Genomic DNA, 15,157 nt, shown 5'->3' with positions numbered 1-15,157 from the left:
TTTGCGACAACATGGATGGAGCTAGAGGTATCCTCAGTGAAATAAGTCAGACAGAGAAAGACAAGTGCCAAATAATTTCCCTCATTTGTGGAGTGTAACAACAAAGCAAAACTGAAGGAACAAAATAGCAGCAGACTCAGACTCCAAGAAGGGACTAGCAATTACCAAAGGGCAGGGGTGGGGGAGGGAGAAGGGGATTGTGGATATCATGATTAGTGCACATGATGTGTGTGGGGTCATGGGGAAGACAATGAAGCACAGAGAAGACAAGTAGGGACTCTGTGGCATCTTACTACCCTGATGTACAGTGACTGCAATGGGGTATGGGGAGGGACTTGATTAGTAAGTGTGAATGTAGTAAACACATTGTTTTTCTTGTGAAACCTTCATAAGAGTGTATAGTAATGATACCTTAGTAAAAAAAAAAGAAAAGCTAATGCAAAATAGAGGTCCCAAAGTTACTAGGTTAATAAACTTTGACTGGAAGAAATCTGCCTTTGGATTTAACTGTTTATTAGCCTCAATCCAATTTTCCCTTCCCCCTTCCTTGTGTACTTACACAGATTGTCTGAAAGGTGTAGAGTTTCTCCACAACTCTTACTCTCCACTTGGAATTGGAGAGGCCACATTTTCTGTGTGCAATTCCTGGGTGTCGGGAGACACTGGGAGACAGACCTGGACATATACTCGCAGAAGTTTCTATTCATGGGTTGTCTGACAGTTCCACATTTTTAATGCAAAATATTTTGAGGGGTATCATAATGTCCTAATTAAGATTACTGGATTATAAACTTCATGGAGGCAGAAATTTTGGCCTGTTTTGTTCACTGCTACATTCTTTACACCTGGAACAGAGTCTGGCATATTGCAGATGCTAAGTAGATATTTACTGAAAGAATAGGTGAATGAGCATGAGCTGGAATCAGACCTGTGCTCACACTCTTTGCACATGTTGAGTATTCCACTGACAAATACTTATCATGGACCATCTGTGTGAGAGAGACATGGAAGTGTGGTGGTTGTCATGACAGAGTCCCTACCATTATTTGGTTGGCTGTTTCAGTCATTGTATCTTCATAGAGATATATAAAGGAACGTGGCTATTACTCATATGAAGTTTAAATGACAGATTTAGTATAGAAGTGCTTGGTATAGGGCCTGGCACACATAAGTCTTCTACATATTTATTTTCTAATTTGTTACTTCTTTCTTATGCTCCTTGAGGATAAGTCTCTCATCTTTTGTATCATCTTAAATACATCAGTGGTTTTTAGGAATGTTTAAAAATTAAGTATATAGTATATGTATGTTTTGATTTGTAAATTGTAAAGCACTTACTAATAAGTTATTACTAACATGATATTGTAAATGAACTTTTTTGTGCCATTGCACAATTTCTGGATGTGTGTTTATGCTAAAGTATTTTCAAAAATCTAATTAATGTCTGTTATATCTAAAAAAAAAAAAAAAAAAGATCTCCAAATCTAGAAAACCAGTGAAGTCACACAAGACAAAGGAGTCTAGCTTCAGACCCGAAGAAAACAAAATCCCAGACTCAAAAAGATATATGCACCCCTATATCACCACAGCATTTACAACAGCCAGTATATGCAAGCAACCTAAGTATCCATCAATAGATGAATAGATAAAGAGTAAGTGGTACACATATACGATGGAATATTATTCAGCCATAAGAAAAAAGAAATCGGGCTATTTGCAAAAACATGGATGGATCTAAAGGGTGTTATGCCAAGGAAAAAAAGCCAAGTGGAGAAAGAAAACACCATGTGATTTCACTTATTTGTGGAATATTACAAACAAAACCAAATGAACAAAATAGTACTAGACTCATAAGGCACTGAGAAATGACTGGTGGTTACAACAGGGGTGGGTTTTTGGGGTTGGTTGGTCGGGAGGGTGAGGGGCTTAAAGGGCACAAAAATTCTCAATCATAATATAAGTTGGTCATGGGATGGTAGTACAGCATGCAGAATAAAGCCAATGATTTTCTAACATCTTTCTATGTTGACAGATTGTAACCACTTTACCAGGGGTGAGCATTTAATAACATGGGTGAATTTAGAACCACTGTGATATATATATATATAAGATTGTGTATCAATGATACTTCAATAAAAAATAACATTTTAAAAAGAAATATTTTTAAATCATTTTAAATAAATGAAAGCAAAATAAGGTTATAGATTTTAAATCCACTGTTAAAATCTCTTGACTCAGAACCTGAAACAGCAGGGCTTCAGAGATGTCAAGGTCAAAACAGATAAAAGAAAGAATGAGGAAATAATCCCTGAATGTGAAAAGCTTAAGAGATATGATGACTAAATGCAACGTTTGGTCTTGGATGGGGTTCTGGACCAGAAGTTTCCTCCCTTTTGTATGGAGGACATTAGTGCACCAAATTTGATCTGGTCCACTAAACAGCTCTGTAAAAATGTTAATTTAATTTGCTAACTGTACTACAATCATGTAAGAAATTCTTTTTATTAAAACTACACACTAAAGTACTTAGGCTAAAAAGGCAATGTACTTGTAAGTTACTCCCTAATAGTTCAGGAAAATATTATACAGAGTGAGAGAGGAAGATGGAGAGACAGCAAAGGCACAGAGGGAGGACATGATAGAGCTAACGTGTGGGTAAAATTGTAATATTTGCAGAACATCTCACCTGGCTTTAGTGCATCTGCGTATCAATAGGCGTTCCTCAGGGGTGGAGAAAACTAGTTCATCTCCATATCAACGGGTAATTACCTGGGCAACTGGAGGGCTTATCTGAACCTGAGAGGTTAGGGGGAGGTCTTGCTTGCTTCTGCCCGAGCAGGAAAGAGACAGCCCCAGACTGCAGTTTGTAAGCAATAAACAGGTTTTAAACTTTATTTCTCCCTTTGACTGATTTTGGTTTTAGAGGTATTTTGCCCCAGGATTTCCTCTCACTGGAGTTATACATGATAAAATGTTCACATTTTCGGAATCTGGGTGAATGATGGAAAGAAACATTGTGTAGTAATTCTGCAATTTTCCCAAAGTCTGAAATTATTGCAAAGTCCAAAGTTAAAAACTTTAATCCTTCTGGCTGGCTTCCCAACGCCCCAGGATGAAAGGTAAAACTAGCATTACTCATAAAACTTCTCCTTAACTAAACAGTCTCATCTCATGTCACTTTTCAGCCCCATCAAACAACCCTCCCTCACCCCCACACATTCTACATTGTTCTTGAAAAGTCCTGCCCTCTCTTAACTCTTTGCACATGTAGAAGCTTAACGCATTAACCTGAGTGGAAGATTTCCAAAAGGAAAGTACACAAAAAAGGGAAGGAAGGGAATGACAGGTAACTCTCAATGCTGAAAAGTTTTAAGAAGACACAGAGAAGTAGTGACAACTCTGTGATTAAGTTTTATTCCTCTAAGGGCTAGAGAAGTAGACCACTTGTCTTCAATGAGATTACTTGTCCTAAACAAAAGGGAAGTCCACTCAATCCCTGAGGTCCACAAAACACTAACCAAAAAGCCCATCTCCCACAAACAGTGTTTGTACTGGCAATAGCACCTTCATCTGTTGCCAGCTATTAATAACTGGAATCAAGGGCAAGCGAGGAGGATAAGGGATGGGGTGAGAAATAGATCCTTCTAGCTGTCGTACAGGGCAGGTTGTGTTCTGGCATACTTAGAACTGAGTGCACTTCCATATAATATACTGTCACTAATGATGACAGCTGTAAACTTTCAGTATGGTATTTTTGATACATTATAGATTATTTTGCATTGATAAGTAGGAAGATAATGAGTCTGAGGATCAAATGAACTGGTACAAGAATATTTCAGTGTAACTAGTAACTATTGATTTCTAAATAATGACCAACAATTCACCCTTCAGAAAAAAATCATTTCTGAAACCAGGAGCCTCCCAGTAGAACTACATGTTGTCATATCTAATACGCTCTCCATTTCCTAACATTTGCCCACATCTTACTCTATGGCAGTGCTTATGGAAAAATATAAAAAACACTAGACTTAAGAGAAAATTCTATTTTGCAACAGGCATTAACATGAATGGTCTTAGAAAATATTCTTCCTCAACAATAATAATTCACAATTCAAATTATGAATTTGTGATTGAATTACCCCCTTCCTATGGCTTTGATTCACTTCAACATCTATTTTGGCACTTTAAAAAAGATGTGCCAATTTTTCAATTTTATTCAAACTGTCCTTTATAGAAAGTCGTATCTCTCTCCTTGCTGGCATTTCAGTTAGTATCTAACCAGTATTAGTGTATCTTAGACCACACAGAAATTCTCTAAAATGCAAAGACTATGTATTTTTTAATTTCCTTAATATTATATAAAAAGGTAAGTTATAAATTGATTTCTTCTTTAAATAAATTATTTGAATAGCACAATATTCAGTATTAACTATTCTTTATCATTTACCTATAACTTAATAAATGGTATTTTAAAATACATTTTTAAATATGTGCCAGGATAAAGACAGATAAATGAACTCAGACGGAGACTGATTCTAAATATCTCATGAACAAAATCACAAAAATTTGGGTCATAATGCATAGTATTTTAAAATACTAAAATCTGGATTATGAGTGCCACCTTTCAATGCAACATTTTATAACATGATTAGCATATTTTCAAGAAAAGCCTACTGTACAGATGGAAAGAGATAGTGTATAACACTCAATCTTTATTTAACTGTATTACCACTTAACGTCATACACACTAAAAAGTCCCTTCTCAAATATTCCCAAGGCAAGCAAACAAGTCTAATGATAATAAATTTTTAGTGTGTTTACCACATAACCTTTATAGATTACCAGAAAAATCTTAGTTATTACAAAATAAAATGCACAAATGGATTTTAAGATCGACAACAAAATCAAGTTGTGAATTTACATACGCTAAAAGTGAAATCCAAATAGTATTTTATATACTAATGAATACCAACCGCTAAAATGTAAAGCTAAACAAGATTGACTAAATATAATGTTTTTTCATCTAGTATTCAACAACTGTAAAAAAATCATAAAATGAAAAATCTCATTCCTAGAGCAAAAATAAATATAGTCATCAGCACTGTATTTATTAAACACTGTACTACATTTAATAATTGCCCTTTAAAAATAACATGACAGGGATATTAAGATAATTATGACCACACAATAAACACTTCTTTTAAATAAGAGAGTGCTCATGTAATGACTGAACAGAAGACTTCCCTTTGAACAATTTATAATGAGCCCTACCTGAGTCCCTCCTTCACAGATTCAAAAGCAGCGTAAAAACAAATCTCATGCTGCTGCTTCCTAAAACAGCTATTAAACCATATTGCCTTTTTTACCATCAGCAATCCAAACAACACACAGCAACATGGAATCCCTCAATTGTCCTATCACAAAACTACCTTACTGAAGAAATCAAGATGAATTATGTATACTTGCCGCCTCAGGTCTACAAAATTACATGTGTAAACCTAACAAGTTCTCTAAAGGTGAATATAAAGCTATAACTACTACTATTTCATTCGTAATTGGAAAATTAACCTAAAAAGGAGAAGTTAAGCGTTTAAAATGTTTACCTTGAAAAATGTCACAAACCATAAATTCAAACCAAATTTTTAAAAATAACATTAACATTTCAACCACCCTCCCAAATCCTAAGTACTTGCAAACTTGAAAATGTTAGGTGATTAGTTTTTAACACAATCTGTAGAAATAGTTTATACCAACTTAAGTTTAACAGTAATGTTCTTCTCTAATTGAAGATGTCCTTTGTATCCACACTTAGTTAAAAACAATTCATAGTAGTATCCTTTTCCTGTGTTGGCAGTATGTCCTATGAATGATTCTACAGTACTTATTGTTTGTTTACTAAAAATTACTTGTACCCTTTAAATAAAAACTATAAGCAGAAGACAGGTAGGTCAGAAGAAGATTAGTATTTTAAGCAAGCTTTTAGTGTTTTAATTATAAGACAAAATATTCTCAAATGGTATGCCTTTTGGCCACTAAATAAATAAATAAACCACTAGCACCACTTGGGTAGGAAAACAGTCAAGAATATATAAAATTTCAAAAACTGTTCTCTTATAAAGGGGAAACATTGATGAGATTTTACTTATATGTGGAAATAATTGGTAAATAATATGTAACAAACTTTTACTGCTGAAGTCACCTAAAGATTTCCCAAGATGACCAGAGTAATACATGCAAGAAATCCTTCTAATGCTTTCAATCAAGTTGTACTTCAAATTTTCCATTGAAATGGGTACCACCATATTCACAAATATGGCATTATTTTAAATCTACTCTTTGACTTAGTACTCTTCATTAGTCAAAATTTTTCAGTATTTCTATGTCTGCATTCATCTATCAGGTATTTCATTTTATCTAAAAAAGGAAAAAAATCAATTAAGCAGACATGCTACATATTTAGCAACAACAAATTCACTTACTTTTTTCTCTTTCTCATGATGTTTATCCTGAGAGTGAGAGGAAGAATCACTTAAACTTTGATCATATGACCTATTAGATCCCCGTTTGCTCTTTTTCTAAAAAAGAAAATATATATACGTGTGTGTGTATATATACATATATATATATAATTTTTAAGTACTCTTTGTTAGACTTAAACCCATTCAAGTATGAAGTATTTAAAAATGTCTACTGAAGTAAAAAAAAAAGCCTACTATTTCAAGTTATATAATCCAGTTTAGATAACATCCATATATTATCTACTGCATTGTAAAGGAAAATCTAACCCTAAATTTAATATTAATGCCATATTTTTGTATATTTATTAAAATCTGTGAAAGTAGACTATATTTTCAAGTAAGCAGTAGCTTATCTGTCACTTTATAACAAAACCACTTCATTAAAGAAATCAAATACAATTTTCAATGCTTTAGAGAAAGAAAAGAAATTTTAACCAAAACAGAGAATGCCATATTGAAGGATGCCAAGACTAGGAAAACAAAAAGAAAATATTTGAAGAGTTATTTTATGCCACTAGGAAAAGCAAGAAGTCCTTTAATCATACTTTCAGTATTAAGGCTTAGTTTTCTAAAGATTTCTCTCTGCAGTTCATTAAGAAAAAAATTAAAGGAAATGCCAGTATTATATCCATGCATTTTTAAAAGCATTCCTGAAAGTATTACATATTTTAAATACTTAAACAATTTATAATAAAGGACGACACTGAGAGTTACTTGAGGTGTTGAAAACCTGGTGGTACCATTACTAACCAGGTTAAGTTAGATCAAAATGACTATCAAGGATGTTTAAATTCCATATAAATCTTACTATCAAGACCTTATACAATCTTACTAAGTTATTAAACACTTTTTCCCCACGTAGCAAATGGGGTAACAACATGTCAATAACTAGCAATGAACAATTCTATTTACACAAGCTTCAAAATCTATTATCATTATTTCTGTATTTTATTCATATCATCTCTCATTTAGAAAATGAAGAAATTCCAACATGATTTTAACATCCAGGAAGCAAAATTTTCAATTTGATTGTCTCTTAAAACACTTCAATATTGTGATTAAAATAAATCAAAGTTTCCATATCAAACAGTATATACATACTCTTTAAGTACTTTATATACAATGTTGGAGTCATGAGCAGACTATTTCATGAGAAAGGGGTCCCTAGTGATATCATTTATTAGAAGGAGGGGAAAGAAGGAAGAAAGGAAGGGAGGGGAGAGGGGAAGAGAGAAGGAGAAAGAAAGAAAGAGCCCTATTCACAAGAGAAGATTAAAAAAAAAAAAAAAAAAGACTCTAAAGAAAAAGAAGCCTTAAGGTCATAGTATATGAATCTAATCGTTATCATTAGGAACTTGGGACATTGAAGAACTGTTAATCCTTCAAAAGAACATGAACACAAAATACATAACAGTTAAATATTACTAACTCAATGCTACTCTGTCTAACAGTAAAGAGTGACCAAATCTACATACTCCCAGTTACCTTTAAATATATTTTTCTCAAGATATTTAACAGGAATTGTTAATTTACAATTAACAGCCTTGTTTCAGTTTACAATCTCCTCATAAGTAAAAATGAAAATAAGTAAATAAAAAAATCAGTAATATTAACACAGCAAAAAGATGAGAAAATGATAATTGCAAAACATAAAATCAATGTGAAAAATAAAATTACCTGAAAACAATGTTACAATTATAAACAGTCCCACAATTACACATTTGGTTTCACTACTGAATGTATACCAACATTAAACACTAACAGTTTATACATATTCTAAGTCAGAACATTTCAGAATATTCACTTTTATAAATGAACCCAAACAAAGCAAAATCTTTTATAATTACTTCACCTTTTTAAAAATTCCCAATAAAAAACATGCTAAGCAAACTTAATCTCAAGCAAAAATCAAGGGAAAAGGAATGGGTACTATGTTGTTTTTATAAAAGAGACAAGACACTCTTGTCAAAACTAATTATTGCCATTTTAATGTTAAATTCAAGACAAAGCCTTACCAGCTTACTAAAATGGTATTTACAGTAGCCACAGTATTGGACGTTATCTGCACCATTACCTTCTTCTTCACAAAGTAGTCCGGCAAACTGCGCGCTGAAAATAAAAGCCATGTGTATCAGTAAAATCTCAAATCATAGTACATAAATGAATTACAATTCAGTTCCAAGCATTTACGGTTTGTAAGAAAACCTTACATCTCCTAAAAGTAAAAGGGAAAATCAAAGGCTTTATTGTAGTTGTGACAAATAACATTACGCCTAAACTGCAACATTTTTTAAAAGTCATATTTACAGTTTAAACTTTTCATCCATCTTTAACAAGGATGAAGATTTATGCACGTTTTACATCACCAAATAGACATTAGATTTAATATTAAACATTTCCCCATAATTGACACTTTATTTTACTTTTAAAATTTGTATCAGGTACAAATGGTAAGAAAGGCCACGCCACTAAAAGACTGAAATGTTGATACACTGATGGTTTGTCCATAGTTGCAGATTACATATTGTTAAAAGGAAAATGCTTCAAGTCATAGCACAGCACACTAGGAAAAAAAAGTAAGCTGTGTTTTTCAGTCAAAAACAATGAAAGAAATGGAACTAAAACTTAAAGTTATGATATTCATGTATTTTAACAACACAAAGTGCTACAAGTCTATAATAATCATCTTGTCAATTTTACCTACCACTTTTAAAATCCCAAAATTATAGTAGTATTAATACATACCTGGTACCCCCCCCAAAAAAAGAATTTCATCTTTGGAAAATTAAATACACTATTAAGAAAATGTATGATTCTTATTAATGTGCATCAAAAACAATAAAATACCTATGAATAAACCTAACCAAAGAGGTGAAAGACCTATACCCTGAAAAATACAAGACACTCATGAAAGAAGTTAAAGAAGACACCAACAAATGGAAATATATCCCATGCTCACATATAGGAAGAATTAATATGGTCAAAATGGCCATACTGCCTAAAGCAATCTGCAGATTCAATGCAATCCCTATCAAAATACAGACAGCATTCTTCAATGAACTAGAACAAATAGTTCTAAAATTCATACGGAACCACAAAAGACCCCAATAGCCAAAGCAATCCTGAGAAGGAAGAATAAAGCGGGAGGGATAATGCTCTCCAACTTCAAGCTCTACTAGAAAGCCACAGTAATCAAGACAATTTGCTACTGGCACAGACTAGAGAGCCCAGATATAAACCCTACCATAAATGGTCAATTAATATATGATAAAGGAGCCATGGATATACATACAATGGGGAAATGACAGCCTCTTCAACAGCTGGTGTTGGCAAAATTACACAGCTACATGAAGAGAATGAAACTGGATTACTGTCTAACTCCATACACAAAAGTAAACTCAAAATGGATCAAAGACCTGAATGTAAGTTATGAAACCATAAAACTCTTTAAAGAAAACATAGGCAAAAATCTCTTCAATAAGAACATAAGCAACGTTTTCCTGAATGCATCTCCTTGGGTAAGGGACACAAAAGCAAAAATGAACAAATGGGACTACATCAAACTTAAAAGTTTCTGTATAGCAAAGGACACCATCAGTAGAACAAAAAGGCATTCTACAGTATGGGAGAATATATTTGTAAATGACATATCTGACAAGGGGTTAACATCCAAAATATATAAAGAACTCACATGCCTCAACACCCAAAAAGCAAATAACCCTATTAAAAAATGGGCAGAGGATATGAACAGACACTTCTCCAAAGAAGAAATTCAGAAGGCCAACAGGCTCATGAGAAAATGCTCCACATTGCTAATTATCAGGAAAATGCAAATTAAAACCACAATGAGATATCATCTCTTACCAGTTAGGATGGCCAACATTGAAAAGACAAGGAACAACAAATGCTGGTGAGGATGCGGAGAAAGGGGAACCCTCCTACATTGCTGGTGGGAATGTAAGCTAGTTCAACCACGGTGGAAAGCAATATGGAACCATTTGACCCGGGAATCCCACTCCTTGGAATTTACCCAAAGAATGTAAGTTCTCAGATTCAAAAAGACATATGCACCCCTATGTTCACTGTAGCATTATTTACAATAGCCAAGATATGAAATCAACCTAAGTGTCTACCAGTAGATGAATGGATAAAGAAGATGTGGTACATATACACAATGCAATACTATTCAGCCATAAGAAAGAAACAAATCCTACCATTTGCAACATGGATGGAGCTAGAGGGTACTATGCTCAGTGAAATAAGTCAGGCAGAGCAAGACAAATACTAAATGATTTCCCTCATTTGTGGAGTCTAACAATGAAGCAAAATTGAAGGAACAAAACAGCTCCCCCTTCCCCAAAGGTTAATTTATTATGGACTTCATAAACCCACACATTAAAAGCCTAGGAAGGAAAGCATGTGCCTATACTGACTGCCAGATATAGATTAAGTCTTAAAATTTAAAAGGACATTGGTTATTCCCAAACCTTTCTTTTGGACTGTTGTCTATTATGTTGAGTATTTCGTTTTAGGGTAATTTTTCCTCTTGAAATTTTATGTTCATAAAGTATCTAATTTCTTAGGACAGAGACACTAGAATACTAAGAATGATGGCACAATCGCTCTTTTCCCCCTTGAAACAGACACTGAAGACACACTATCACCCATTAAATAATTATTAAATGTTCTGGCACTACAATGAATTTACCTCTATCTGCATTCTTAATCCTAATAACAAATCAAAAGGGAGTTAACCAACACCAGTATTTTAAACAAAATGAAACTGAATGAAGATATTAAAACCAGGGTCCACATATTAAAAATTCACTGGCAAATAAATATACTCAATTATTAGAATTATCTTTATTACAAATATTTAAATCTAAACATAGAAACTATCTCAATAAAATTTACTGTAAATAATATATGAGTATCTAAGTCTTTAACTTAGCTGGTATTCTCAACTTTAGCTGTGTACAATGATGAAGACACACTTACCACGTCACATGGAAAGCCTGCCGACATCCATGTTTATTACACGTCATGCAAGCACCAGTGGCTGCTTTGCTTTCTCTTCCTTGTTCATCACAAATGTAACAAGTCTTAGGGTAAAGAAATAAAAACAAAAACAAAAACAAAAATGAAACAAAAACTGTACAAGTGCTTTACAACACTCTCGATTGTACAATTATCTTCAGAAGTCAAGATCACATTTATCATGTAGCTTTCTTTCCTTCAAAACATGCATTTTTTCCAACAATAATCTAATTTTTACAAATACTAATATAAAATCATAAGGACATATGAACAGTCTTAATAGGATTTCACAGAGGCATTGTCTCCCTTAGACTCATAAACCTTTCAAGATAGGAAGAATCTTTAAAGACACTGAGGCCAGGGTCCAGGACAGCCTCTATACCACACCTCTGTCTTAACACCTCCTCACAAATACTTTATTGATTCCAGTAACAAAAGTGTAAAAAGAGGTTTGTGTTTCTTTCTGCTGGAAGCAAGCTTTTCCAAAGAAGTTTGATACAAAGAGTTGGAACCTAAGAGATGAAGGATAGTTCTGTGTGAGTGAGCAAGGTTTAGGTCATTCCAACTGTTCACAAGAATCCCACAAATCGGTGTCATTCATCCCTGCCAACCTGACATATTGGTATGAAGGGCATTTTAGCTAAGGAGATCAGAAATGCCCCAAGAGTTATCAGCCAATGAACACTCCCAGCAACTTTGACTAACATCTATCTGTTCCTTTTCCCAGGTGAAAACAGCTGATAGTACCACTGTTTCATGAAAGACTAAATTATATAAAATGGCATTCTACAAGTATCTGTGTAAAGTGAATAAAATTATCAGCTTGTTAAGTGAAATAAGTCAGATGGAGAAAGAAAAACACCAAATGATCTAACTTGTGTAATATTACAAACAAAACAAAACAAAATGAACAAAATAGCAGTAAACTCAGACACAAGGAAGTGATGGGTGGTACCATGGGGGGAGGAGTTGAGTTGGGTAGATGGGGAGGAGAAGGGGTATAAAAGGGCACAAAAATTCTCAATCGTAATGTAAGTTGGTCACAGGGATGTAGTACAGCATGGAAAGTATAGCCAATGATTCTTTAATATCTTTCTATGTTGACAGATAGTAACTGTACTAGGTGGGGTGAGGATTTAATAATATGGGTAACTGCTGAACCACTATGTTGTACACTTGAAACCAATGTAAGATTATATATCAACTATACTTCAATATAAAAAAGTTATCAGCTGACTAGAAGTTGAGTATGCAAAAGTAATGTCTACTAATCAGGTGATACACCTCTAAAAAGAAACTCATTTCTGAAGAGGAAAAAAGGCTTAAACTAGACAATGTATATGGGACATACATTTTTAAACCTTAGAGACGTTTCCCCCCGCTATACACTATAGTGTCAAGTAATACCATTCAACAATATTTGCAAGACCACAGTTCCATATTTATAAGACCACAGTTACCTAATATCTAATTAGGTAAATGAATTTCAACTCTGTTGAAAAACAGAGATTCAGACTGGAATGGAATTACAAAGATTATTTTGTACCTCTAAAAAGTAAAATTCCAAGTTAAAGCAAACCCAACCAAGACACACAGAACAAGAGCATCTCTAGTCAAATTATAAGAAGAAAATCTCAAAAAAATTACACTGGCAGATTTAACATTTTTTAGCCTATAATGATTAAGAAGATTTAACAAAGAAAAGGACAGAGCAGACTTAAACTGTTAACATTTAGACAGCAAAATTCAGGGAAATATGCAAATAGGCCTCAAAGAATATCTCAGTTAACTTCTAAAGATCTAACAGTGAAGAGACACCATTATTTGACCATTCAGTAAGACTAAAAATTATACTCTGGGGAAAAAAAAGAAAACCAGGAGGTGAGAGTTCCAGACTTCTAGAATAGCAAAGTGAAGAGCTCCATGGATCCTATCCCCAGTGAATTAACCATTTCACATGTAAAAAAAATAACCATTTAAAAATCTCTGAAAACTATCCTGAAGACATGTATCAATAGAGAAAAATTTATTCAAGAAAATCTATTCAATCTCGATAGAAACTTTGTGGCATTTGAGCCATGATCTGCTCCCATCTCCACCTCCCTGCCTCCAACACACAGCTCCCTATGATGGAAATTCCCCTGTAGGTGGATATCATCAAGAAGACGAGGGCTACTCTCCTCCCAGCTTCTAGTTTTACCCTAGAAGGGTCAGGTCTCCAGGTATTCTCATCCTGCTCAGTCCTAGAAGTTCCCACCCTGCCAACACGGCAAGTATCTTGGGTCCCTAATATCACTTCCCCAGCTTGCTAATAGGATGGAAGTTCCAAACTAGGGGCTACTACACCTCTCCCTTCTCTCAGCACCCTTTCAGAATACAAGTGTCTCTTTGGAGAAGAAGGGTGAGATGTCCATGCCCCCAGCTCTACAGTAATAGTGCAGAGGACTAAGAGGATTAAGAACGAAGAGCTCAGGAAACAACAAATGCTGGCAAGGGTGCAGAGAAAGGGAAACCCTCCTACACTGTTGGTGGGACTGCAAATTAGTTCAACCATTGTGGAAAGCAATACGAACGTTCCTTAAAAAACTAAAAATAGAAATACCACTTGACCCAGTAATTCCACTCTTAGGAATTTACCCGATGAAAAGAAGATAGCCAATTCAAAAAAACATATGCACTCCCCCTATGTTTATCGCAGCACTATTTACAATAGCCAAGGTATGGAAGCAACGTAAGTGTCCATCAGTAGATGAATGGATAAAGAAGATGTGGTACATACACACAATGGAATATTACTCAGCCGTAAGAAGAAAACAAATCCTACCATTTGCAACAACATGGATGGAGCTAGAGGGTATTATGCTCAGTGAAATAAGCCACGTGGAGAAAGATAAGTACCAAATGATTTCACTCATCTGTGGAGTATAAGAACAATGCAAAAACTGAAGGAACAAAACAGCAGCAGAGTCACAGAACCCAAGAATGGACTAAGTTACCAAAGGGAAAGGGACTGGGGAGGACGGGTGGGAAGGGAGGAATAAGGGTGGGGAAAAAAGAAAGGGGGATTACAATTAATATGTATAGTTGGGGGGCAGGCACGGAGAGGGCTGTGCAACACAGAGAAGACAAGTAGTGATTTTACACCATCTTACTCCGTTGATGGACAGTGGCTGTGAAGGGGTATGTGGGGGGACCTGGTGAAGGGGGGAGCCTAGTAAACATAATGTTCTTCATGTAATTGCAGATTAATGATATCAAAATAAAATAAAAATGGCCATCCTGCCTAAAGGAATCTACAGATTCAATGCAATCCCTATCAAAATACCAACAGCATTCCTTCAATGAACTGGAACAAATCGTTTAAAAATTCATATTGAACCACAAAAGACCCCGAATAGTCAAAGCAATCCTGATAAGAAAGAATAAAGCAGGGGGATCTCGCTTCCCAACTTCAAGCTCTACTACAAAGCCACAGTAATCAAGACAATTTGGTACTGGCACAGGAACAGACCCAGACCAGTGGAACAGAATAAAGAGTCCAGATATTAACAGAACCATATATGGTTGATTAATATACAATAAAAATGTCACGGATATACAAT

The 15,157-nt window shown here is 34.5% G+C and overlaps 1 protein-coding gene across 9 annotated transcripts in view; it reads right to left on the bottom strand.

Annotated features, from left to right (window-relative positions):
* MLLT10 (MLLT10 histone lysine methyltransferase DOT1L cofactor) overlaps positions 1-15,157 on the bottom strand; it is a 288,476-nt gene that overhangs the window by 148,398 nt on the left and 124,921 nt on the right. For all 9 annotated transcript variants that reach the window (XM_057498271.1, XM_036880905.2, XM_057498272.1 and 6 more), the window contains 3 exons: positions 11,517-11,620; positions 8,534-8,627; positions 6,480-6,575 (listed from right to left, as the gene is read on the bottom strand). In XM_057498271.1, coding sequence (XP_057354254.1) covers positions 6,480-6,575; positions 8,534-8,627; positions 11,517-11,620 — 294 coding nt within the window. The remainder of the gene's footprint in view (positions 1-6,479; positions 6,576-8,533; positions 8,628-11,516; positions 11,621-15,157) is intronic.

The sequence above is a fragment of the Manis pentadactyla genome, chromosome 3, assembly GCF_030020395.1.
Source record: "Manis pentadactyla isolate mManPen7 chromosome 3, mManPen7.hap1, whole genome shotgun sequence".
Taxonomy (NCBI): Eukaryota; Metazoa; Chordata; class Mammalia; order Pholidota; family Manidae; genus Manis; species Manis pentadactyla.
Note: the sequence above shows the minus strand (reverse complement) of the source record. Positions and strands in the feature narration are given on the sequence as shown.